Consider the following 22049-nt stretch of genomic DNA (forward strand, 5'->3'; position numbering starts at 1 on the left):
TAAACATAAGATTAGGGGTAACCCAATTAACTTCACTGAATGGGATAGTTTACAATTATGAAAACTAGCAATGAACAACCACTGTCAAAACAAGGCTAACCTCCAAACAATGATGGACAACTCACCCTTTCCAGTTTCTGGAAGTATTCCCTGAGGAAGGAGATTGGATTGTCGGGTCTTGTTACACAGAGCTGGATGATACAATCTTTCAACAACTGCTGAATGTTGTGGGTTTGTACGTAAACTTCACATTCTCGAGTCTGTTCTTCCTCTAAATTTGTAGCCATCTTCAGACAAGCAGACAACAATTTAAAGTTGACCTGATTGTCAAACAACAGGCCTGCTCGGTCGTTATTGAAGATATTAAGAGAATAACTTTTAATTAGGAATTACAATTAAACAATGACAAAGCTATGGTCAGCCAAAAACTATTGCATTAAGTCAAAACAAGTAAATTAATTCCCTTTCTGAGAAAGTACCGAAACAGCCGACATTCGTTTACTGCCGTTACTTGGAAACAGTAGATCGCACCCATCGCACCCCATAAACCGACCGTTCTGACCAAACAATCCGTTATTGAATTCGTTGTTTCTCAAAACTAACTACCACCTCGGTTTTCTAAATTATTCTTTTAAATCAGACAGACTTCTGGTGAAATAGAATTTTTTGTTTCGAAACATAAAGACGGAAAAAAATAGACGTCGTCTGCACTCCTCGCTTTCATTTGTTTCTTACACAACACCGGCGGGAACTTTAAATAAGAACAATATGTATAGTATTTAGCCTTTTTCAAGGTTTAATGCAAAGCCTTTTCAGTTGAGGTGATTACCGTGTGTTTTAAAACGCTTTATCCAATCCAAAATAAGGCGATTATTTTCTACTTGTCAGGTTACTGTGTATTTACACTTGATTGTGTCACACTGTAATGCTTGCCAGCCAAACAAACATTTTCATTGGAGTGTGGTTGCACACCACACACCACACCACACGAAACGAATGATGACTTTTCAGATTCTTTGCCCTGTGCAGGCCTAGACCTGTCCACTACCTGAATTACCGATAGTGGTAAAGGCGACAGTCTCGTTTCTTGTTTCATACTTAAAGAAGTTTATTGAATGACAATGTCAAAGGAAACGTTCTGAAGAAACTTAAGGAGTGAGCTTGATTTTCAGTCGCAGTAGCCGCTAGCCGGTAAGGTGGAATATTTATGTTTTAATTGCCTTGGATTAGAAGAAGAATTTACAGTATCATACGTGTTCAGAATTCTTTTCTATTTTGCGTGTCTTTCGGGTTTTGGTAATTCTTCAGAAATACCGGGTGGGTCAGCAGACGATGTTTGTGGGACAGATAGCAAACTTTCTGAAAACTCTGTTCGGATTTTTGAAAAATTGAGTGTACGACATTTGTATCCTGTTTACTTTTTCCTTTCTATAAGGAACAATTTATATTTTATTGATGTTTCTATTTTATATTTCAAATTGTCAATAGGGAAGAGGTTATGACATTTTAATGGCTGCTTGTTTGTGATCAAGTTTTATGATTTTTTGAAGTATTACTGACTTTTTCGGCTGACCTATTGTTTTTTACACAGGTTCGCAGTAAAGAGTCATCATGCTGTACTGCCCTCCTAACATTACTCTCAGTCAAGTGTGGGTTGACGGTGGAACTTCACAATGCTTTATGGATACTGTTTCGAATAGTATCACAGCAGGATGGCTTTTGCTGTTTGGAACAAGTCAACTTTGGATATATCGCAAATGGGGCACACAAGTTTCACAAGCATCACTCCCAAAATCACAGCTGTATGGTCTACAGCTATTGTTTCTTGTATTATTGCCTGTGTTATGTGTTGTTCGCTTTGCTGTGCAAGCGACACTCATTAATGACAATGTGGTATATGGTTATATGGTAAGTAAACATTTATGTAGACAGTCAATTATTTTTTCCCTTTTAATTATGTCTTTTTAACCAATATTTTCCTTTAGATTCTGTCCATGGTGTTATCAATAGTCCAGTTTCCTTTATCTATTGCGCTTCTTGTTGTTGAGCGCCACTATTTGCTACCATCTGTTCCATCAAGAGGTCATGGTCTAGTCCTGTTGCTCTTTTGGAGTTTGCTCTTCATTTTTGAAAACCTCAGCTTTGTAAATTTACGGAAAGATGATTGGTGGTTCCATTTAACTACGTAAGTCTCTTCCACAAGATCCTGATCCATTGAGTGTATAATGTATTTGGCTTTGCTTCATCGCAGGTTGTTGAGATGGTTCTCTTCTTTTAGTGATACAGTAACTCAATATGTTCAGAGAAACCTATTTAAACTTGGATCACTTAAAGATTTCATTAATGACATTTTTTTAAACTTTCCAAAAAATATCTAAGTTTTTAGAAGTTGTGGATGTGTGATAAGAATTTAACATTGTTGCAGGCTTACAGACAAGATTGAGATGGCCTTGTTTGTACTCCGATATGTGTCTTGTCTTGGCATATTTGTGCTTGGATTACGAGCCCCTGGCATTATGACCTACCGAGATTATTACAATATAGGTTCTGCTTCTTCTGAAGCTAGAATACCAATTGTGGAGGTAAGGATCAGTTTTCCATGACAACAAAGATCAGTGGAGTGCAATTGTTGACTTCTCTTTCTTTACTTTACTTTTTTTCATTTTTTTATTAAATGTTTTGCAAAGCTCAAAATTTAGTCAAATTACTCCTCTTTGGGATAATTACTAATTACATAGGACTAAATCATATGGTTTAGTACTAAACAACTAGGATGTAAAGAATCCTATAAATTATGTTCTCTCTTTTTGTGAAGGACCCTGATTCCAGCAATGTTTCAACCTGGCGTAACTTCTGGAAAAAAGTAAAAATACTTGCACCTTTTCTGTGGCCGCACAAAGAGATATTATTGCAGTTCAGAGTACTGTTCTGTTTCCTGCTCTTAGCCGGTGGACGTGTTATCAATTTGTATGTGCCCATATTTAGCAAGCTCATAGGTATGATGAAACTAATTTTTAAATTTTTGTTTTGGTTTATCTTATGAGAGGACTCAGCGTTCTAACATGATTAAACTTGTTCACAAAATTTGTTATTTTCAGTTGACAGCATGACTGAAAAGTCACCAATCTTTCACTATGACTATGTTATGATCTATGTGCTCTTTAAATTTCTGCAAGGAAGTGGGACTGGTGCAATGGGCCTTTTAAATAACTTGCGGTCATTTTTATGGATTCGTATACAACAGTATACCACACGAGAGGTTGAGGTAAGAAATATTTACAGTACAAAAATTTCATCTATATTGTTTTTGATAAAAAAAATTGTGTTTGTTCTTTAAATTATCATTTCTGAATTTGTAGGTATCTCTTTTCGAGCATCTGCATGCTCTTAGTTTGCGTTGGCATTTGAGTCGCAAAACTGGAGAGGTTCTGAGGGTCATGGACAGGGGAACAGACAGCATCAACAACCTGCTTAATTACATTTTATTTAGCATCTTCCCCACTATTACTGACATAGTAATTGCAGTTGTCTTCTTTGTGTCATCATTCAATGGCTGGTTTGGACTCATTGTCTTCACAACTATGGTGCTATATATTGGTAAGCAGTTTTCCTATCAACATTTTTAAACAATATTCAGGATAATAGTTTACAAAAATTTTTTCCCTTAGCTGCCACTATAATGGTGACTGAATGGAGAACCAAATTTCAGCGAAGAATGAATCTAGCTAACAATGCTCAAAATGCAAGGAGTGTGGATTCCTTGCTCAATTTTGAAACTGTTAAATACTATGGAGCTGAAGCGTATGAGGTTGAGGCATACAAGGAAGCTATTTTGGTCTATCAGGTAATGGTTATATATAGAATTACTCTAGTTGTAATAAAACAATTCTTCATTTGTAATTTTTATCCTCCTACAGAAAGAAGAATGGAAGAATAGTTTAACTCTAAACATTTTGAACACTGCGCAAAACCTCATAATCAGTGCTGGGCTTCTTGCTGGGTCGTTGTTGTGTGTTCACATGGTTGTTGATTTGCACGCCCTCACAGTTGGTGATTATGTTCTATTTTCATCATACATTATCCAACTTTATGTTCCACTCAATTGGTTTGGTACATATTATCGGTAAGTAATATTATGATCTATCCTTTAGTGTAAGTAATTATTTTGATCAATACCTCCAAATGTTAGATTAATTATATTAAATTAATGTGTTTTCTCAGTGCCATCCAGAAAAATTTTGTAGACATGGAAAACATGTTTGACCTTCTCAAAGAAACTCAAGAAGTTGTTGACATACCTGGGGCTGGCCCCCTGGCTGTTCGTCAGGGAAAGATAGAGTTTTGTAATGTATCATTTTCTTATCTACCAGAGAGAACAGTATTGAAAAATATTAGTTTCACAGTTCCTGGTGGTAAAACAGTTGCTATTGTAAGTAAGAACTTCAAGTTTGGTATTTTGATTGTGATTTAATTTGTATTAATCTGAACCTTGTTTAGGTTGGGCCAAGTGGAAGTGGTAAAACAACAATAATGCGTTTGCTCTTCCGATTTTATGATGTTGATAATGGAGCTATTCTGATTGATGGACAAAACATTAAAACAGTTCAACAAAATTCCTTACGTCAAAATATTGGTGTTGTTCCTCAGGATACAGTCCTGTTCAATAATTCTATTAGGTTTGTATTCCTTTTCTAGATTTTGTTTTAAATCTGGTTCTTATCAAGGCTTATGAGTTTTAAATTGTATTCCAGGTATAATATTCAATATGCTCGACTGAATGCAGCAGAAGCAGATGTCATTGCAGCTGCCAAGAGTGCAGAAATTCATGACCGTATTCTCACATTCCCTGAAAAATATGACACTCAAGTAAATAATTTGAAGCCTATACTATTTTTGTTGTTGGAATTAAGATGTTATTCACCAGATAATATTTTCTTGTAGGTTGGAGAGCGTGGTCTGAAACTCAGTGGTGGTGAAAAACAAAGAGTTGCAATTGCTAGGACAATTCTTAAGAGTCCAGCAATTGTACTTCTAGATGAAGCAACAAGTGCTTTGGATACACAAACAGAAAGAAATATTCAGGTATAATTGTGTTATAAATCCATTCAATCTTGGTCTAATAGCATTGGTCAATGTCATGGAAATATTTCTTTTGTTTCTATTTCAGGCGGCCCTTCACAAAGTTTGTGCCGACCGCACGACTGTTATTGTAGCTCACCGTCTTTCAACAATTATCCATGCTGATGAGATTATTGTTCTGAAAGAAGGTGAAATAGTGGAAAGAGGAAGGTATGCTTGAGTGTTTCATTTTTTGATAGTTAGTAAGCTAAGAACAATGATATGTAACTTAATAACCTTTCTTCTGTCTTTGCTAGGCATGAAGAATTGATCACCCAAGAGAGTGTTTATGCTGACATGTGGCAGCAACAGCTGAAGAATGATAATGAAGCTCTGAAGGAGAGTAACTCTGAAGAGAACTCAACTAGTAGTGGCAAAGGGACAAGATAGTGGAAAATAAATGTATTAGGTTTCTTAAATTGTTACTGAGGTCCTATCTCTTCAATAGGGCTCTTCACTTTTCTCTAATTTATTGGTCCTATACGTTCCTCCTTTACAATTATTGTGAAACAAAGTTATTTACCTAAGTGGTAGATCATATTAGATGTAAATATATTTTAAAGCATTCTTTAGGAATTTGCATTGGCTGCATAGACTGATGTTTTTAAAGTAGTGCCATTGTAGAATTTCAAAGCCTGTATAGTGTAAATTAATGAATTACTAAAGATCCCATTTAATGAGAATTCAGATTTTATTTGTTGACAAGTAGCAGATTACTTCGGCATCTACTGTGTGGATTAAAACGACTGGTTTACTGGTAACAATTTTTTCAATTTATTTTGTTCAACCTTTTAGTCTTATGAATTATCCGAAGAGGTTCAATCCAGACCCATTATTGTGTGTATTTTCATATTGCCTATTCTGTAGAAGTGTTGTGCAGCTTAATAAAATAGAAAATTATGAATTAATGTGAAGGTTTAAAACAACTTTTAAAAAAATCCATTAGTCATTGAGAACATGGAGAACTTTATTATAAGAACATGCTCAAACAAATTAGTAATTTATCTAAATGTTTGTAAAACTTTAGTGACGCTACAGGCCGCGAAGAAAGTCGGGGCGCATTCGCCTGCTGCAACGGCCGTTACTGCTACACAACTCAGGTGACAAAGAGTGTGGTGGCCCGATGGTCTGGGCTCTGCAACAAAACGATCCGCCTCCCAGACTAATAGGGAAGGCATCTATCAAGTATTACAGAAACATAATCATTCAAAGAGTACACATAATCAGATCACTACCAAGAAGGAAGACCGACAATTACAGTTACCCAAAGATGACAGTTTGTTCTTAACACTCCACAGATCCCAACCCTAAAAAGTTCAACACATTATAAAAAGATTTAGGAGGCAGTTTTTTTCAGTATTTATAAATAGTCGATAGAGATAGTTTCACATTTTGTCAACAGCATTACAGTATAAGGTCGATCACACCCCGACCTCGGTGAGACCAAACTTCACACAGTTTAGGTAACTATGGAAATTTTGTAATTTAGTTTACAAAAAAAAAAAAAAAAAAGGGGGGGCTGCTTTGTCTGGCTTCTCATAAGAAACCAATCTGGCAAGAGAAGCTCCAGACCAGCACAGCTTTCACAATCACTGAAGCACACAATCCCTCTCACGTCGAAAACGTGGCTCCCCCATAGAGAGGGTTTTTTTTTTGTTTTTTTTTATTATTTTTTTAAATTTTTTTTTAATTTTTATTTTTTTGTTTTTATATGAACTGGTATTTGGCTTATTTGTAATTTAAATGTACAATAAAGATCGAAACAATTAAATAAATTTGGAAGATATGTTTTGATGGTGCTGAGAAGCACCTTAAAAAGTACAAGATAGTTTTAGAACTTTTATATGAAAGTAGTTTGTAAATCTGCTTTGTGACCTACAATCGCAAGAAACCAGTGGCCTCGTTCGTCCAGCTAAGAGACCGTACGTTACCAGGCCAAACATGGCACCGATAACACCACGAAACACATCACATTAGACTACTGAAGAGCTAATGTACAAAGGCCCTGTCTTATTTGACAAAACATTAGATCACTGGAACCCTTGAAAAGGGAAGATCATAATATAATTTCTAACAAAACAGTTTATAGATAAGGCCAAGTAAATACACTATTCAGCCGAAGTCAGATCCCCCATTCTCAATTTCTTGTATAAGAAATTTGAGAGAATAGAAGAAAAGAGAAGTAGGAGATCATGAATCGGCATGAAGTGGAACTGAACAGACCCCTCGCCCAAGAAAAAGCATTTCACGCAGCAAAGTACAACACAACTTCCTTCACGTGGAGCTACTTAGTCTGGCCCCTCATATGAAACCAATCTGGTACGAGAATCTCCAACCCAGCCTAGCCTTCACTCGGGCAGGAACCAATAACTAGCAGTAATGGCTCCAATCTCAATCCCTCTCACGAACGAAAACGTCATGCCCCACCTAGAGAGGGTCTTCTCAATAATAAAAATTGACTGCAAATAAAAAAACAAAATAAAAAATATTGAAGATCACTACCAACAAATTGGAGTGAAATTCATAAACATGAGGAAAAATAATGTCTTTACCATGCCAACACTTCATAAACTTCAGGTTTTAGCAATCGCCTCCTTGATTCAAGACAGCATCAACTGGATGATTAAAACCGCGAATATTAAGATGCTCCTGAACACACAGACAGTGGAAACACTTTACATCCTGAAGCACAGCAAATGTTGGTATCAATTAAAGAAAAAAAAACACTTACCTCCATTTCACAAAAGATGCAGCCTTTTGTTTTGACAAACTACTTGGGTGGGAGGCAGTAAGGGCACAATATCAAATAAGCCTTTTCAAAAGCAAAAAACATGATGCTTCACTTTGAGATTGTCTGTCATTTAAGATGACGTGCTTGCATTGTGTACAAAATGGGATATGTCTCTAAAAATCAACAAACAACAAATAAGTAAATATTATTTGTCACACAATACAAAATAATTATTATCACATAAAGTGGGATCCCATGGAATCAACGGCCCCAAAAGTTGTGGTAAAGGGAATCCATTTCCATCATGGCATCCAATGTGATGGGGGATCCCCAAGCCGTCCAAGCCCCATGTGAATTTTCTTGTTGGACTTAACAAACTGAAATTATTCATAAGCGTGACTCACCTTTCATGTGATTAACGTTCATGAAAAAGTTTCAGGCCTCCTGATACTCGAATAAGTAGCGCTAACTACTCGACACAACCATTGCTAAGTCTGATCCCGGCCGCCACCCTCCACAGCCACAATGCCAGCACCACCGGCAGGCGTAATGGCGACCAGCGGTGGCGGCTAGAGCCGGCCGGCAGCCCGCACAATACTGAACTAAAAATACCACCACACCACTGCGACTGCGCTGACATGCCCGCTTTGAGGAAGGGTGCCCCCCACGCCCGCCCCGCCCGCCCGCGTGACGGCTGAAAACTGGGAGAGGGGAGTAGAGAGAGGGGGAGGGAGAAGGGCGTTGAGAGAGGGGGACGGAGAGAGCAGAGGGGAAAGGGAGGAAGGGGAGGAAGGTGGAAAAGAACAATAAGGGGTTCCACGGGGGACTGCGTCGGAAGGTATTCCCCTTCGAAGAACTCATACGAGGAAGGGATGCGGGTGAAGGGGGGAAGGGGGGGGGGATGACAGATGACAGAAAAGAACGTGTGGTCTGTTCGACCATGGTTTGACCTACGCGAGCGTGTGGTGCCTGGTGCCTCAGTGAGTTAAACGTTCCTGAAAGATGTCACAAGATAGGGATCGTTGGGCACCAAACGTTATTTCGGTTGACCGATCAAACCCTGCATGAGGGGCTCAGGACGGGCCGCTGGCTCCGCACAGCTGCTTGGCGGGATAGCCTACCCCGCGCGCTGCAGGCGCCATCATGAGCTGAGACTATCCTGTTGAGCCTGTACCTGATCAATCTGTAGGGGATCAAAAAACTCTTGCATGTTACAGCACAGCCGGAAGGAGCCCCCGTGTATAATCATGTCACATAACTCCGCCCCCTCCCCCCCCCCCCCCCCAAAAAAAAAGAGCCTGAGTTAGGACAACAGTTTTAGAGTATTCGATAGATTTATTCATTATGATACATATTTACACACATATACACACATAGTTCCCACAACTACAACATAAATCTAAAGGTAAAACTTCAAAAAATTTATGGAGGTTCTTTTAAATGGAAAAATTAATAGGTGCTGGGGAAGAACACACGATTACAAGAGGAAGATGTTTGAGAAGACAATTTTTAAACCAGAAGACAACATAAGAGGAATAAGTCGAATATAACTGCAGATTTGTAAAATGTACCACACTACTTGCTAGATTTTCAGTTTGTTTTATGCAATTACATTTTTGGCAGTTTTACATGTATCACACACAATGTTGCTAAAGATATTTTTTATCACTGTAAATTAAAGGCTTCAAAAGAAAATAATTTAGGAATGAGGAGGAAGACAAAATTACATTTCTTGGGAATGGACCATAAAAGTTAGAGAGGAAATAAATGGTGGTGTTGAAAAACAAAGAGTCATATGTTTTTTGTAAGTTTTGTCTTGACTCATTCTAAACGTTAAAAATTAGAAGCCCTAACCAGCATGGAGGTTTGTAAAGATAAAGTTAATTTATGGGATCCATTTGAGCAATAACTTTGGCATTTATGGTAAGATAGTTTGTACTTTATTCAAACAATTTAAAAATGACCTCTGGAACTAAAAATTTCTGACCAGAATGAGTCTAGAAAATTTAATCACCAGAATGCAAAGGGGGACTGAATCATTATGGCTTTGGTCAACAGAATTTCTGCTACTAGATTTTTAAAATCAATAGGCCGATATAAAAAATGGAGCACAGTAAACAATGCAAAATTCCAGCTATGCTAGCAAAGTTGGAGAGATAGTAGATATTTACATTATTATTATGGATAGTGGAAGCAAGCTATAGGCTTTTGGTCCACAAGAATACAGCTTTGCAAACTGGATAGCATTTTTAGAAAGGGGAAAGTTGATACTTCCTAACTGCAAGTGGCACAGCTTGGTAGCAAGCAGTAGCACCAAATGCTAGTATCATTAGAGTTCACAAAGATTTACTTCAGATCACAGAGATAGTATTAAAAAATACTTCATTCACACAAAATGGTCCACTGAACAGAGGAAGAGAATTAAGTGAGATGGTGTGAGGAGAAATGAAACTAGTAGTCCAAAATTACATATGAATTTTGAAATTCAGTAAAAATTGAAACTTTCTATTCTATCTAAAATTTAAACTGAGCAAAATTGAGTGGACCACAAGAGAGAGACAGATATTGTTTCCTGAAATGGATACATTCGATCATAAAGATCTAAAGGGAACACAACACAGGAAAATAGAAGTTGTAGGAGCACACCTACGAAGTGTGCAACTCCCAGCATGTTATCATTTGTCAAACCATATCACTATGGTTAAAACAGACATCATTGGTACTTTCTTTTTTTTTAAAGAAAAAGAAGTCACTGGGAACTCAGTATCAAATAATAATAAACGAAAGTATCTAACGAAAGTGTCTCCTATCGAAAATATTTCAGTCCAACCACCATTAGAAATTTTTCCAAAAATTTCTCTGAGTCGAGAACAGCAATATGTGCAGCGCGGCCGATCAGAGCGTCGGCGGTGTGCGCGCTAAAAGAATGGTGAACGTCGTACCGGACAAAAGTCACGTCCGGATTGTTGATGATGGGATGCAAAATGTTTTGGACCATTTCTCGGTAGGCAGTTCCTGCAACATTATCGAAACAGTGCGCTCCATTGAATGTCGTGGCATGACGTGTGGTGGCCGCCCCGCCCCGCGCCGCCGGGCTCGCATCCGGCCGGCGGGGAGGTTGTTGTCGCGCTTATCGCCACAACACGACGCCCGCGTCTCATTCGCACACTCTGCGCATTCCAGGGCTGAGCGATTAGGCGGAGGGGGCAGGGGTCTCTGCTTGCTACGTACCTTGGACGGACGAGTCCTTGACGGCCGCCTTGCACAGCTCGATGCGGGCCGAGTGCAGCGGCACGTAGCGGTCCTGCGAGGAGCCGCACAGCAGCACGTTCTTGAACAGGTGCAGGTTGGACACCTGGCTCAGCTTGTACATAAAGGTCTGCCGCAGGTCCGGGGCGTCGCGGCACGACAGCTGCACGATGGAGTCCGAGCCTTTGAGGCGGGACAGCAGCCAGACGCCTGCGGGTACGAGCGACCAAAAGGCCAAGGCCGAGTTGACTTTTGCGACTTCGCGCCTCATTGCCATTCGCCGACCCCACTGTATAGTACGTACCCATGTTGACGAGGCCGCTGCTGTTGTAGAGGGTGCCGAGGTGCGGCCCCACCAGCGACAGGAACGTGTGCAGCCTGCCGAGCAGCGGCTTCATGCGCGGCTTGGCCAGAGCCGCCCGGATGATCACGTTGCCCAGCGAGTGGCCCACGAAGCTGATGCGCGACGGGTTCAGCCCCACCGTGTCCACGTAGTACAGGATCTCTGTCACAAGCCGGTCGCCCATCGTGTCGAAGTCGGTCTGCGTGTCGCACTGCGGGCCGGGGGAGGAAATAAGTCATAAAATCCGGGTCTCCAAAGATCTGGACTTGACGAGCGCCTGCCGTGCCACGGGTAGGCAACCCCATGGCAGGCGAGTGCGACGGGAGGGTATTCCCCGGCTTCCACGGCCAGAGCCGACACGTACCGAGTTCCTCTCCGACATGATGAACTCGAGGTTCGAGCCCGGGAGGCCCAGCTCTAGAAAGGCCTTGACGAGCCGCAGATCGTACGAGTTGCCGCTCAGGCCGTGGACGCACACCACGAGGTGGAGCCCGGACGGCGAGTAGAGGCGGCACGAGTCGCTCATGTAGAAGTACGGCAGCGTCGAGGCCAGCGTGGCGAAGTCACTGAAGGGAAAAAAGAGAGAGCCTTAGTGACATCGTTATTCCAGCTAGCCACGCGTCGAAAACATCTGGTTTGCACAATAACATACCTGTAAATCATACCGGAGAAGTTCATCTGCCTCTTGAACTCTTCCTTGGCCTTGGCGAAGCTCACGATAGCCTCGTAGTCGGAACCGGAGAGGATGAGCTGCTGGTCTTGGTCCTGCAGGTCCTGAGGCTCTTCAGCCTGAGGAGCGGGCGTCGGTTCGGGCTGAACTGTGGCCTGCACAGCCAGCATGGTGAGCTCCGTCTTCCTGCTAGCGTGACTGCTGCTGCTGCTCGTGCTGCTGCTGTTGCTCGCGCTACTGCTAGTGCTCTGGCTGGAGAGCTTCTGGAATTTGTAGTTACCGGACTGGATCTCCCGTTTCACTCTGAAAAGAAAGAGCAGTGTCAACAACTAAACAGTTGGCCTACAGGCACGATCGGGCACTCGGGATGGTCAAGCGCGCACTCACTTGGTCTTGTGCTTGGAGGCCGGGGTGGACGCTGGGGTGGACGTGAGGGCGGGCGATGGCGGGTCCACCCCGCTGGTGATGGGTATCGGCCGACGCCAAGGCCGCTTGTCGATGCAGGTGCCGCGGGCCTGGCCGTGTGCCGCGCGGCCTGGGGTGGGCAGCGTGTGGTACATGCCGTCGGCAGGGCCGGCGCCTGGCTCCAGGGTCAGGGGCGCGGGGATCTTGTGCCTCTTGGCCGGGACGGGCCTCTCGCCCTGGGGCTGGTCGCCCTGGTCGTGGGCATGCCTGACCGCCGGCCTGGGGGACAGCCGGCGCAGCAGCAGCGACTTGGAGCCTGACCCCGACCCCGACAGGGAGCCCGAGGCCGAGGCCGTGAGCTTGGCGCGGACCCCCATGGACGGCGACACACGCTGCGAGTGGCTCCTGGGGGGCGTTTCGCCCCGGATGTCCCCGAGCGGGCTGCAAGGGCCGGGCGACAGGGTCTCAACAGGGAGCGCGGGCGACGACAAGGACGGCGACATTTTGGCACCCACGCCTGTAGAGGACCGCCGGGACAGGGTGGACGGCGGGACGGCAGGCAGGGGCGGCGACGGCGGAGGGATGTCGACGAGGTTGGGCGGAGGGAGGGCGCTGCTCGAGGACTCAGCCGCGAGCGCCACGTCACGGAAGGGCTCAGGGGGCGGCGGGTCATCGCTGAACATGGACGGCGGCGGCAGCTGGAGCTCCTCGTCATCGAAGGCGGGTTCAATGACGGCAATGGGAGCGGGTCGGAGCGATCTCCCGGGGGCGGGTGAGGGTGGTGACACGCTCCCGGGCGCGGGTGGAGGTGGATCCCCCGAGGAGGTGGGGTTCGCGAACCACACCGGCGGAAGCAGCGGGCTGTTGCTGGACACCAGGTCCGGGAAGGGGAACATGGTGTGCTGCTCCGGCAGGTTCTTGGCGACGAGGTCCGGCACCGTCTGGCCGGCCTGCTCAGGGGCCACGTCGGGCAGTGGCAAGGGGCCCCGGTGCCGGACGCGCGACACCTGCGCCAGCTCCTTGAGTCTAGCGCGCAGGAGCTCCCCGCTGACCTCCCTGGCCGGGGCCTCGGCGCGCCGTCCCGCCAGACGACTCGCCGCCCCGACGGCGGGAGCTGCCCTGACCCGCGACATGGCCTGCAAGCTCACCACGGCCATCTCGCGGTCCGTGTCGGGGCTGAGCTGGCCGCTGGAGGCGTCGCGCGAGGACCGGCGCGAGGAGTGTGACACCCAGCCGCTCTGCTCCGACGTCACGTCACCGTCGCCTTCCCGGTCGCCCTCGCCGTTCACCGACAGCGACACCGAGGACGACGATCTGTCTGCGGGCCTGAAAAATACAAAAGATAAGCTCAAGCGTTCAATCAGTAGGTCAGTGTGAGCGGAAAAGGGGAGGGGGCACACTTACACTTTGCCGTTGATAATCGGGGAGGTGGGTGAGACCGGGTCGCTCGGCGGCAAGAGTAGGTTGCTCTCCGGGTCGCGGATCATGTCTGTGAGGTTGGGCATGGATTCACAGCTGGCGGCGCGCCGCGGTGGCAGCGGGAGCGGCCTGCAGTCCTCGTCAATGTGGAAGCCGTGCAGAGCAGCAGTCAACTCGTCCTGCAGGACGCCCAGCCCCAGTCCCTCGTCCGCAAGGGCGCCGGGCAGGGACACGGTGCTGCGCGAGGGCGGCAGCCCAGGCAGGTCGTCGGGCAGAGGTGACTCCGGCACCGCGACCTGGTGCCCGCCCTGTCCGCTCAAGTCGTAAGGCACGCTGGCACTCGTCTCCAGGCGGCGGTATGTGCCGTTGCTGAGCCGAACGAGGGGCGCTTGCGGAGGCGAGTCGCTGATGGACTCGGTGGACGACCCGCCGCCGTCCTGGTCGTTGGAGGTGGCGCGGAATCGAGGTGGTGGAGGCGGGAGCCCATTGTCCATCCCCAGGCCTCCGCCCAGCCCGGCCAGGCACTCGCTGCTCTTGGAGCCCGGGACGTCCACGTCGACCACGGGCTCCGAGGCCCACGCCTCGGTCTTGTGGCCGTGGCTAGTCCCCGAGCGACCCTGCGGATAGGGCGACGCGCGTCGTCAGAACACCAAGTCCTCCAGCCCCCCACGAAAGTCACCTACCGTCGTTCTCTCGGTGCTCACTGCTCACCTGTCCGTGCCTTGATGGGGCGCCGTTGGCCGTGCCGTTGGCCACGCCGTTGGCCTGCAGGGACCGCAGCTGGTCCAGAGACTTGCTGTGGCGCGCGCTGCGGGCGTTGGCCGTCGCGCCTCGCACCGGCAGGGTGGCCGTCTGGTCCGGGGGCTGGCCGTGCCCACCCTGGCCGCGGTGCGGCTGCAGGGTGAGCGTCGCCTTGATCACGTTGTCGTCCTGCAGCTCGGACTGCTCGCCCACGCCCACCAGATCTGCTGTACAATTCGTAGGTTAGGACAGGGTGCAGCTCCGACCAAGATCAGCCCGGCAGGTCGCCGCGCCACTCACCCGTGGACTGCGTGCTGTTGCTCGCTAGGGTGGTGGTCGTGGAGCCCGACCGCTTGTTGGCCCTGGACTCCAGGATGGCGGAGATGCCGCAGCTGCAGTCGTCGTGGCTGGCGAGCGGCGCAGCGCCGTGGCCGGCCCGCACCGGCTGCTTGCTCTCGTCTGCAAGAACACGACCGTCAGCACCGCGGCCAGGGTGGGCTCCGCAATCGCACCCGCACCGCGCGGACAAACTCACCTCCGCGCCCGAGGCCGCTCAGGCCCGCCGCGCTGCGCCGCCTTGCGAACTCGTCCACCTCCTGGTACTGGTCCTCGAAGATGATGGGGAGCGTGGCGATGTCACCGTCGGTCTCCACGCACTGGATGGGCAGCGGCGGCAGCGACGCCAGGTAGCGCGACCGGCGCGCCATCTCGCTCACCGCCAGGTAGTTTTGGTAGTTGGCGTCGTAGCAGCCCGCCGCCGAGTGCCGGGGGTTGTCCAGCACGAAGAATGCCTCGGCGAACCGCCGAACCTGCGAAGGGGAGGGGCAGGGGCGTTTCGAGCTTTAGCGTGCACCCTGACACAACCCTGGAGTGAGTCGTTGAGGCCGTGATCGTTGAGAGTTTCTTACCCTCAGCTGGTGGTGAACTTTGGACAGGTGCTGGTGAACAGGTTCCTTTAGGGTGAAAGCGTCCAGAAACTTCTGCCAGAGCATGATGTTCTCAGCGCATAGCTGAGCGATGTCCTTATTCGCGAGCGCCGCGAACTCTTCCTCCACGTCAACGCCCTAAGGAAGGAAGCGGGACACGGTTAAAATCAGCAGGTGGCGCTTGTATTTATCAAATAAATGTTTAACTACCAAGTAAAAGCATTTCTCATGTCAAACTATTAAAACTTTGCTGAACGGATTATTTTATATAAAATGTAGAAAATTACAGACTATGATACAACGTCTTTGAAATGTCCAAGCAGTAAATGTAAATACATCAGGTGTACTATTACGCTAAGGAAATAATTGTAAAATGACGCAAGCTGTCATTACTATTACGATGTTAACAGAAAAGAAAGAAATCTTGCATGCCGGGGCTGCTCATAGCGCCTGCGGATCGTTGGGTAGGCCACCGAGCACGACATGCGTGCGTTGCGGGTCTGCCTATGAGCTGCTCACAGGCGCTAGCGACAGAAAGCAGCAGCGAATGGAGGAAGAAGAAGGATACTCATCGGTACTATGAATGGCAGAGTGTTAAAGGTTTAGGAAGGGTGAAAGTACGTATGGTGATGTATGTTGCGATGGATATTGGTCAAGTGTTATTTAAGTCCTCGAAGTTCGGCATCATGAGTGTCAGTTCTTCCTAGTCAGCGGCTGCCTCTCAGTTTGAGGAAGGATGGGAAGATGAAGCCAAGAACTACAATCTCGTCCTACGGTTGAGTCCAACGACAGACACGAGGATAGAAGCCATGATTTACTGAGCAAATGTATAAAGTGAAGCCAGTAGCAAATGCCTGACTCTCGACCGATGCGGTCGCCTGCTAGCACAAAGCCGTGTCGAGCCCTGCCGCCCGGTGGTCCCCACCGACCGGGGCCAACGGGGCGAAGGAGGGATCAGCTGTTGCTTTACCCGGTGTTCCCGGTACTCGTAGCCATGTCCGTATCTGCGGGGCTGCTCGGCACGGTGCTCGCCGGAGCCGGCCAGCGTGCGGTGACACTCCTTGCAACACACAGGGCGCTGAGACCGGCCTACCAAGTATCTCCCTTCCCTGTTCTTTCCATTCCTCTATCTCCACACTCGTTTTCATCATTCAGTTTGACTGTATTTCTCTCACACACAGCTTTGAAGGAATATGTTTAAAAAGTGCTCGAGCAGCTTAAGGAATGGATAAAGAAAACATCTGCAAAGTAATAATCAGAAGACGGCTCCGCATAAAATATGGTCTAAATACCAGAGCCGCAAAATGTGTTGTAACTGTTTAGAAAATTTACTATTTTAAAAAGAATAAATACTGAACCTCCAAAAAGGGAAAGTGCAGAATAAAGAGTATAGTGCTGGCAAAGCGAAGTGTGAGAGTATATCATTGGCAGTAAAGACAAACAAGAGTATATTTTAAAACATAAATGTATCGGTATTGAAGGAATTAGAATCTTTGCAAACCAGGCAGAACATCAGGAATTACTGTATTTTTAAAGGTGCACTCTAGCAGAAACCGTGCGAAAAGATAAACAAAGTCGGCTTGAAATCGTGAAAATACACGCGTGCTCCATTTTCAATTGATGGCAAACAATACGGCGACAACGATGGGAACTTGAAAAACAAACCGTCAACCAAATATAAAGATAATTTACGACACGGTTCGAGGCGTGCGTGCTGTGTTGACAGACTGGTCACGTCTCCTCAGTCTTTTCCACAAGCCATAAGTCTCGCCGGATCACGACCTCACCTTGGCAAAGTCGCTGAGGGTGTTGAACCGCTGCAGGCAGTCCTTGGTCTGGACGGGGGACTGCTGCCACTTGGGGAGCAGCTTCATGTACTTGACGAGCCTGGTCTGGAGCGCCTCGTAGGCGGCCAGCAGCAGCGAGCACACCTCCTGGTGCACATGCCGGGCGTGCGCCAGCCGGCTGCTGCCGCCGCTCGCACACTTGGTAGCGCCGCCGCTGCTCTGGAGCACAGCGGACACGGGGGAAGGTCAGGGGCATGATATTCCGACACGAGTCCCACTCCTCGTACTGCGACGGCACTTGCTTCTCCGACAAGTGTACTATTGCAGGCCTTACCAGGTTGCCGAAGAAAGCCGGCTCGTTCTTGTTGCCGGACGGGTGCCGGAGGTTCAGCCTCTGCGACGCCCCTAGCCATGGCTTGGTGCTGCGGGGGTTGCTAGAATCAAAGCCCAAAAAAGCGCGCACGTCACTCGTGTCCCGGGGGAGCGAAGAGGGAGGAGGAAAGGGACAAAGCTATACATCGGGGAATGTGGCAACACATATTTCCGTAGGCGTACTCACCAGCTCTGAACGTAATGCAAAATGCTCCTCCTTTTATGTGGTGCGGCAGCAGGAAAACCAGGTCCACAGTGGGATTAGCAAAAAGAAAGCGCGAGCACACGGCAAAATATTTCGCCCCCCTCCGCTTAAGTCACTCGCGCCGTGCGCGCGACAGCTTGCAACCGGGCACGGGGGCGGGCAGGAGTTAGGGAGAGAAGCAAACTGCAGAGAAATCAATCGGGTTAATTTGTTTAGTCGCCCCGCCGAGCGCGGCCGGTAAGGGTCAGGCGGCCATCAAGCTTCCTCTCCGACGCCCGAGAGTGCCATATAGGGGTGCATTGAATTCAAGCAAAAGGTCGGGTAAAAGCCTTTGAGGTGCTTCCAACATGACTGCGGGCGCGCTCGCTCGGCCGAGCCCAGGCTGGGCCTTCCGCCCTCCGGCTCGGGTACCCACTTGACGTGCGGCTGGTGCAGCGCCACCAGGGCGGCGTGGACGGTGAGGGTGACGGCGGCCAGGTGGCTGTAGTCGAACAGGAGCGGCACGTGGTCGTGCAGGCCGCGCGTGGGCAGGAAGTGCAGCCGCAGCGTGCGCGTGCACACGCTCTCGATGCAGCGCTGCTGGTCCGGCCCGAACGGCTCGTCCGTGAACCACAGCTCCACGACCAGGGTGAAGTCGGCCCGTTCCAGCGTCTCCTCGATCTGCGGGGGAAGGAGGTATATAGGACGCCGCATGAAAAGAGCAAGGCCACGGGGGGGTGGCGCACGACACCGTGGCTCGAGCGCGCCGCTTTTACCTTGTGGCTGTCGACCAGGATGAAGGCCCTGAACAGCATGACGTCGTCCAGGACAACCTCGTCATTGCGATAGAGGATGTGAAACGTCTTGGACACGGCCGTGCCGTCCACCGTGCACGCGGGGAAGATGACCTCCACGCCTGCGATCACATCGGCAATAAGGGAAACAGGAATGAGTATTCTCACAGTCTTCGTCATCACGCACTGATTATGAGCGCCACGCCGCCGCAGCAAGTGCTGGCGGGTGCCACCACCACCTCACAGACAGCGCGCCTGCAACGCGCTGGGTAGGCCAACCCGCCAAACAACTGTGAGGAGCTGGCGGCCCGCCCTGTTGGCGCTCTGGCAAGTGTATGGGCACGATACCGGCAACGGCACCGGTCGGTAAGAGAACGTCAGGCACCTTACGTTGCCTGGGTATCGGAGCTGCACTCCATTTCTCAATAATAGGCGACTTACGTTCTCGCGGCGAACGAGGCTCCCTGCCGCTCTTCCTGGGAGGCAGTGACACGTCCACGCGGACGGGCAGCTTGGGGGAGGTGCGGAGGGTGCAACGCACCTGATAGTACCTGGTAAGAAGAGGACGTATGCAATGAAACCATGGATTATTTCTTTCCACATGATAACTATTTTTATTTTATTTTTTTCTGTGGTGATGGGGGTTGTGGTGGTTTGGTAAGTGGTAAGTACTTACCCCCTCTGGAAGAGATCAACATTGTAGAATTTGTACAACTCCACTGAAAACTCAACCAATGCCTGCAGTTCGGTCATAGCGGCTTACTTGAGCGGCCCATATCCTGTGCAGAAAAAGGGAAGAAAACGGTTGCACTTGTAGTATTTTTCCACAAAAAACAACAAAAAACAGGAAGAAATTATATAACATGAATGTGAAGAAAAAGACAATATTTTCAGGAAACATAGGACTTAATACTGCTGAATTTTACTTTATCTCACATCACAAACTAAGGAAAGTAAAGTTTGTCAAACATATGTGTCATATACATAAATAATGAACGCAGGTCTACGGAAAACAAAGATAGAGGGTGTGGTTGGCGACAGAATATTATTATCATGACTTTCACAAATGTAATTTTAAAGCTTCCACTGACTCTAACTTTGCTACAGGTTTCTACTAAAACTGCAAGTAGTTAGAAAACTCACATCCACAATACTGTATAAGGTTATATTGTGAGTAAATGAGCAGCGAGCATCTGACAGCAACAAGATGTCACGAGTACCACAAAATACAATAATGGTTTAAAGAAGAGAGTCCACGAGCAAATCAAAATCCTGAAACTCACACCCACACTAGGTCACAAAACAAACATAATAAAAATTTCGTCTGCTTGGAAAAGTCCTCAACCCACACTAATACCGTAAATGAAAAGACGTCAGTACTTACACTCCATGAGTCCGCTCGCAATGATTTGATTAAGAAAGGCATTCGCTTCCGATAAACATTCCCAGCAACGACACATTTCTTAAAATAAAATTCTACAATTTCTGTACACCCGCAAAAATTAAAAACTAGAAGCAGACAAGTAGTGTTTCCAAAGAAAACCGCCAGAGGGTGTTGTAGAGGCAAAATTTCGGCCAATAGAATCTATGCCCAAAAAGTGGTCACATTTTCATTCAAGATGAAGGCGCGGTTATTTAAATGTGCCTGTGGTGCAAAATGTGTGCGTGTTGGTGGACGTTCGAAATATGTACCTTGAGAAAGGTAGGTACACAGAAGAGGAAGATGTAAATGGACAACAGTCTGTCAATATATTTTTTTTTTCAATTTATTTGTTTTACAGCCTGTTTAATATTTCAACAAATGTGAGGAAGGGAAATATTGGTAAGGCAACTACCAAAAAAAGTTGATTGACAATTTATAAAAATTACATCTCACTAAGCATAAATTTTTTCTTGCCTCTTCTTTGTAACCATAGCAGTTCCTGGTTTATGCTGAGCTTCCGGATGGTTCATCAATTCAGGTGGACAAGTGGAGACAGGTGAGGACATCATCAGCTGCTTGAGATCATAGAACAATCCGGAATCTTCCTTTGTACAGAAAGACACAGCCACACCATTCTTGCCAGCACGTCCAGTACGCCCAATACGATGAGTGTAATCTGTTGACAGAAAAAGATATTACAATACATGTTCAAAGAAAATGAAATAGTTAAAATACAGTAGGCTAATGTAGTACCTTCAATAGTTTTAGCCATATCATAATTGATGACCATGGACACATCCTTGATATCAATACCACGACCAGCCACATCTGTGGCCACAAGGATATCTTTTGTTCCATTTTTAAGACTAGCCAGGGCAAACTCTCTTTGCTCTTGGCCTTTGCCTCCGTGAAGTGTACAGGCATTAAACTGCAATTTAGTATTGAATTAGTTTCACATATTATGATAATTGAATATACAGATTTACTGTAATTTGAAAAGTAGAAACACTCACCCCTAGTTTCTCCAAACCACGTGCAAGAACATCTGCACCCTTCTTTTGGTTGACGAAAATAATGACAGGTGGTTCAACACCACGGCTAAGAAGTTCCATAAGCTTACGCCGTTTGTCTTGCTCAGCTATAATGAAGACAATTTGTTCTGTTCTTTCAACAGGTTTACCAATAGAACCAATGTAAACTACTGCTGGTCGGCGAAGGTAAGTCCTAGCTAATCTTTCTACAGCTGGGGGCATAGTAGCTGTAAACATCACAGTCTGAAACAGAAGTAATTGAAGTATGTGAGTTCAACTGCAGTTATATGAACCAATATTTTTCAGTGTTAAGGATTTAATTGTTATTACTGACCTGTCGATACTTTTTCTTTGAATTGTAGTTTGCAAGGAGCTTGACTTCATCCTCAGCATCCTCATTATCAGGCTTCAAATTCGTAACAGGCATGTACTCTAGAATCTTTTGCACATCAGGTTCAAAACCCATGTCAATCATACGATCAGCTTCATCAAGAACTATATATGTACACTGGCTCAGAACCAAGTATCTATTTTCAAGAACATCAATCAATCGTCCAGGAGTAGCAATGACAATCTGAAGAAAAAAACAAAACACATAAATATTCAAGTATGAGCATAATGGGTAGTGCTGGTTCAAAAAACAATCAAAATATTACCTCACAACCCAAACGAAGGCGGAAACCCTGTTCCTCTCTTGATAAACCTCCCACTACTACAACAGTACGTATGCCAAGAGGTCCTCCAATTTTAATTGTCTCTTCCTCGATTTGTTGGGCCAATTCTCGAGTGGGAGCCAAAATAATTGCATATGGACCCTTGGATGAAAAGAAAAGTTATGAAAATTGTGTAAGGAATT

At 46.7% G+C, this 22049-nt stretch overlaps 3 protein-coding genes and 1 long non-coding RNA gene across 7 annotated transcripts; 1 reads left to right on the forward strand and 3 right to left on the reverse strand.

Moving 5' to 3' along the window:
- Window positions 1–934: 934 nt before the first annotated feature.
- Window positions 935–6026, forward strand: LOC113218368 (ATP-binding cassette sub-family B member 6). Its single transcript, XM_026438688.2, has 15 exons — window positions 935–1191; window positions 1592–1908; window positions 1986–2185; window positions 2426–2582; window positions 2816–2996; window positions 3099–3265; window positions 3360–3597; window positions 3669–3844; window positions 3918–4123; window positions 4222–4429; window positions 4498–4676; window positions 4752–4866; window positions 4942–5082; window positions 5168–5289; window positions 5376–6026. Exons 2-15 carry the CDS (start codon window positions 1612–1614, stop codon window positions 5506–5508), a joined length of 2520 nt encoding a protein of 839 aa, XP_026294473.1. The 5' UTR covers window positions 935–1191; window positions 1592–1611; the 3' UTR covers window positions 5509–6026.
- A 40-nt stretch (window positions 6027–6066) lies between these two features.
- On the reverse strand, window positions 6067–8464 carry LOC113218373 (uncharacterized). Its single transcript, XR_003304098.2, has 4 exons — window positions 8254–8464; window positions 7850–8022; window positions 7671–7767; window positions 6067–7577 (listed from the first exon to the last, which is right to left on the reverse strand). It is a non-coding gene; the product is annotated as an uncharacterized LOC113218373 (long non-coding RNA).
- Window positions 8465–9164: 700 nt separating this feature from the next.
- LOC113218365 (uncharacterized) lies at window positions 9165–20290 on the reverse strand. 4 transcript variants are annotated; one of them, XM_026438681.2, is made up of 20 exons: window positions 20124–20290; window positions 19416–19518; window positions 19181–19290; window positions 18722–18861; window positions 18382–18626; window positions 17949–17978; window positions 17724–17823; window positions 17390–17608; window positions 16573–16662; window positions 15585–15740; window positions 15212–15485; window positions 14977–15135; window positions 14647–14900; window positions 13921–14552; window positions 12499–13842; window positions 12094–12414; window positions 11806–12007; window positions 11403–11652; window positions 11081–11308; window positions 9165–10864 (listed from the first exon to the last, which is right to left on the reverse strand). In XM_026438681.2, exons 2-20 carry the CDS (start codon window positions 19490–19492, stop codon window positions 10656–10658), a joined length of 5040 nt encoding a protein of 1679 aa, XP_026294466.1. In that variant the 5' UTR covers window positions 19493–19518; window positions 20124–20290; the 3' UTR covers window positions 9165–10655. The 4 variants fall into 4 exon arrangements, with proteins under 4 accessions (XP_026294466.1, XP_026294464.1, XP_026294467.1 ...); XM_026438679.2 differs by having other exon boundaries at window positions 14647–14903; XM_026438682.2 differs by lacking the exon at window positions 17949–17978 and having other exon boundaries at window positions 14647–14903.
- A 199-nt stretch (window positions 20291–20489) lies between these two features.
- LOC113218386 (probable ATP-dependent RNA helicase DDX23) lies at window positions 20490–22008 on the reverse strand (the record flags this gene model as incomplete). The annotated part of the gene is given in 5 exon segments (XM_052273704.1): window positions 20490–20838; window positions 20916–21090; window positions 21176–21436; window positions 21528–21767; window positions 21850–22008. Coding segments are annotated over 5 exon segments (1059 nt in total), but the record flags the coding sequence as incomplete, so codon positions are not given.
- Window positions 22009–22049: the final 41 nt, after the last annotated feature.

This window comes from Frankliniella occidentalis, unplaced genomic scaffold, assembly GCF_000697945.3.
Source record: "Frankliniella occidentalis isolate FOCC.00 unplaced genomic scaffold, Focc_3.1 Scaffold294, whole genome shotgun sequence".
Lineage (NCBI taxonomy): Eukaryota > Metazoa > Arthropoda > Insecta > Thysanoptera > Thripidae > Frankliniella > Frankliniella occidentalis.